Below are 3903 nucleotides of genomic sequence, written 5' to 3'. Positions count from 1 at the left end.
TCTCTCTCTCTCTCTCTCTCTCTCTCTCTCTCTCTCTCTCTCTCTCTCTGGGGTACCCAAACTTCCCAGAGGGAAGTTGTTTTGGGTCCCAGCTGCTGGTCTCCTGGGTTCAGAGCAGATCCAGCTACACAGTAAGGGACAGAAGTTGGGGACCCAGCTCCTACTGCCTTGCTGTGCTGTCTGCTGGCACCAGTGGTGGCCAGAAGTCACACAGCCTCCAGAATCTGTGTGACTAAAGCTGTCATTTCACTAGCCGGATTCCCGGGCAGGTAATGCAGAAATACCTGGACCACTTTCCAAGAGTAGCAGAGCAGGTAAACCCTTGGGTACTAAGAACAATCAGAAAACTCGTGCTTCCAGTCCCTCCCAACTGTTTCTGGTTACACACACACACACACACAAACACACACACACACCACACCCCTCCCACACCTTCCTCACCCCTGGGCTTGTAAGATGCCCTGGCTGCCCATTCCCACTCAGCACAAGTTTGACTCTGACCCTAGTCCTGCTATGTCCCAAAGTAGTGACCCAAATGTGGGAGGGAGGAGGGGAAAGCACAAAGAACCAGACACCTGCACTACTCAATTTCTGGATTTCAAAGGCTCTAGTTGAAAACTCCCGTCTCTAAACACACACACACACACACACACACACACACACACACACACACACACAAAGTCCAGCCTTATCTAACATGAATGAAAACCAGGGTTCAAAACCCAGCATCACCAAACAAAACAGAAAGAGTAGGTGATCCCAGAGCTAAGTGATCCCAGGCTAACCGTAGCACTAATGATGGTCAGTTGAAAGCATAGGAAGTTGAATAGCATAGGCTAACCACCATACCCAATCCCCCATAGAAGGCCTGACCTCATGGCAACCTGGAGGGTAGGCTGATGCAACACACAACATTGGACCAGAGGCTTGGGACCAAGTCCTAGCTTTCACACCACCACAGTCCCTACCAGCTTTCTCCCCGTCTGGCCTCAGTTTCCCCACGCGCCCAAGCCCTGGGTTTGACCAGGTTTGACCAGCCCAGGATCTCCTGGGCCGGCTCTGCTGGGAAGTTCTACTAAGTCACTTTGCCTGAACTCCTAACTCATCTCTCACAACCGGGGGCCGCCTCTTCACGTGTCCTGGCTCTACAGACCTGTTGCCATCAGGAAACTGAGCTTACAACAAGGGGCCATAAGGCTTGCCAGGGTGGTCGGATCGCTCGTCCCTGGGGACGGTTGGCTGGGGTACAGTCAGTCTGTGGTGGCTAAGTCCTCGACGGGTGGACTGCAAGCTGTACATACGAGTGTTGCTTAACAAAGAGTAGAGAACACAACCCCAGAGGTATCCCATTCCTCCCCAGCCAGGCACAAGCGTCGGTACTTAGAGGAGGTGCCTGGGGACCACCTAGAGTGGCCACGAGGCAGCAGGGCTCAGTCCAGGCTGGATCTTCTGGCTGCGGGTCCCCAAAGGGACAGCACGGCGCACCCCGATGTTCATCATCCCGTGGGTGGAAAGGGCTAAACCTCGCGCCCGACCGCGCGCACGCACACGCGCCCTGGCGGCGCCCCCTCCCCGTCCCGCCACCACTGACCATAGTGACCGGAGCCGTCGGGCCACGTCCCGCCCCAGCGAGGAGCGAGCGGGTGCCAGGGGAGGCGCTGGGCGGCTCCGCCGTTGGGTCGGGCGGCGCGGGCCTCGCGGGTGTGGGGCGAGCGCAGAATACACCCGACCGCCCCTCAGACCGGAGCGCAGACCTCCACTGTGTCCCAGCAAGACGCACACCCCGCGATTGACGTCGAAAGCCGGCAATCAGAAGCCCGGACGCGGGACGTCACAGAAAGTGGGTGGGACTGCACGCGCCTTTGGCCTATGTTTTGGGGCCCGTTTGACAGGAGGCCGCCCTCCTTTTAAAGACACAGAGTGCCTTTAACTAGCAAAGGAGTTAGCCCAATCCGGAGAGCTGGTCCGGGTTGCAAAGACAGAAGGACTTTTAACTAAAACTGTTCACTGACGTCGTCTGGAAGATTAGAAGGCTCTCATTAATTAAACAACGAGTTCACATAAGTATATTTCTCTCAAGATCAGAAGACACGCGCTTAGGAAATACGTGTCCAATGTCATTAAGTTACCTGCCTGCTGCTGTCTAGCTACAAATAATCTTTTACCTCTTTGTAACTCATGAATCAGACAGGCATCCAGGTAATATCTGTTGAATGAATGAACGTTCGAGATGGTTGAGTGTGGCTCTGGGGATGTAGGGGTATGTAGAAGATACAATACTGAACCAGGTATGGGTGAGTCACCCTGTGTACAAGCTCATTATTACTGGACATCAAACAGGAAATATTATTTAAAGGTTTGTTTGCCAGCCCTTGACCCTTGAAGGAGCTATTGTGAGTGCTGTGTGAAGAAAGGGGCTCCTGTACGTGGCACATAACTATTTTAGCAGGTTCTGGTACTTACATGGTTTTACTTCACTGTGGTGTAAACACGATAATATTGGATAGACCCGGTTTTGCTCTTTTCCTGAGCTAATGGCAGGTGCCTCTCATACCCTCAGAAAACTGGATAGCCAAATTGAGTGGCAGCTTCAGTCAGCCCCACCAAAGGAAACAATAGATGCACCCCAGTGTTCTATGGTGCAAAGCCAAGATGATTGGTACATTTGGCACGATGCATGCATAATGCATTTTTCATCTTATGATTGTGTGTGTGTGTGTGTGTGTGTTCCTGCGCCATGCATATGCCAAAGCCAGAGGTAAACTTAGATGTCTTTCTCTGTTTCATTCAACCTTATTATTTTTATTTTCTAAGGTTTATTTTTATTAGCTGGGTGTGGTACCATAAGCCTTTAATCCCAGCCCTTGGGAGGCAGTTTGAGGCCAACCTGATAGAGCAAGTTCCAGGATAGTATCTGTACATGTACATATATGTATAAGGTTATTAGTTTTAAGTTACATTATTATGATTGAATGTCCTCTAAGTCAAGCATTTGCCATCTGGAGGACTTCATCTGTGTGCCCCTTGCAAAAGATTGCCCCAGGTGTGTTTGTTGATTGTTTATACCCCAAAACAAAGGAATAGAGTAGGACAGGAGACCTGATTACCCAGCTTCTCCACCATCATCTTCCTGGAACTAGAGTGTGTACAGGAAGCCTGGAGTGTGTGTGTGTGTGTGTGTTGGCAGTGAGGGGTTCCTCCTTCCATCTGTGTGATTCAGGGAAGTCTTTATTACTTGTGGGTAAGGCTTTTCAGGTGCCTGTTGTGTGAGGGGGAGGAGCACCCATACCCCCATAATTATCCCTCGCCTATGCTCTGTATGGCAGTCTCATAAACTCACTGCTTCCCTGGAATAAAGTGTAGTGGAATTGTGCCTTGATTTGTCGTTGAGACCTTGGGAGGAGGGGTAGACAGGTATCTGACCCCTAGGAAGGAATTTGAGCAACATATGTGGCAGGTGCAGGTATCCGCGTGTGGCTATGTGTGTGAGTTCAGGTACCTGTGGAGGCCAGAGGATGTGTCAGATGCCGTGGAGCTCACATTGTAGACAGTTGAGAAGCTGCCAGACACGGTGCGGGGAACAGAAGTTGAGTTCTCAGGAAAAGCAGGAAGTGCATGCTCTTAACCCAGAGCTGTCACTCCAGTCCTTCCACCTTATTTTGGGGACAGAGTCTCTACTTGAACCTGGATCTCACAGATTCCATTAGGCTAGCTGGCCAGAGAGCCTCAGACTGTCTCTGCCACCCTAGTGTTAAGATTACAAAAGCAAGCAACCATGCCTGTGTGTGTGTGTGTGTGTGTATGTATGTACACACATACACACACATGTATATATGTCACACACACACACACACACACACACACACACACATATATATATATATGCGCTCTGAGGAAATGCTC

General features: G+C 50.9%; 1 protein-coding gene across 1 annotated transcript in view; it reads right to left on the bottom strand.

Moving 5' to 3' along the window:
• Otub2 (OTU deubiquitinase, ubiquitin aldehyde binding 2) overlaps positions 1 to 1778 on the bottom strand; it is an 18538-nt gene extending 16760 nt beyond the window's left edge. Inside the window, exon 1 of the mRNA XM_028781706.1 lies at positions 1592 to 1778. Coding sequence (XP_028637539.1) covers positions 1592 to 1594 — 3 coding nt within the window. The 5' untranslated portion in view covers positions 1595 to 1778. The remainder of the gene's footprint in view (positions 1 to 1591) is intronic.
• Between the last annotated feature and the right edge of the window lie 2125 nt (positions 1779 to 3903).

The sequence above is a fragment of the Grammomys surdaster genome, unplaced genomic scaffold (assembly GCF_004785775.1).
Source record: "Grammomys surdaster isolate TR1022 unplaced genomic scaffold, NIH_TR_1.0 516, whole genome shotgun sequence".
NCBI lineage: Eukaryota > Metazoa > Chordata > Mammalia > Rodentia > Muridae > Grammomys > Grammomys surdaster.
The sequence above is the reverse complement of the archived record's forward strand: the minus strand, read 5'-3'. Positions and strand labels throughout refer to the sequence as shown.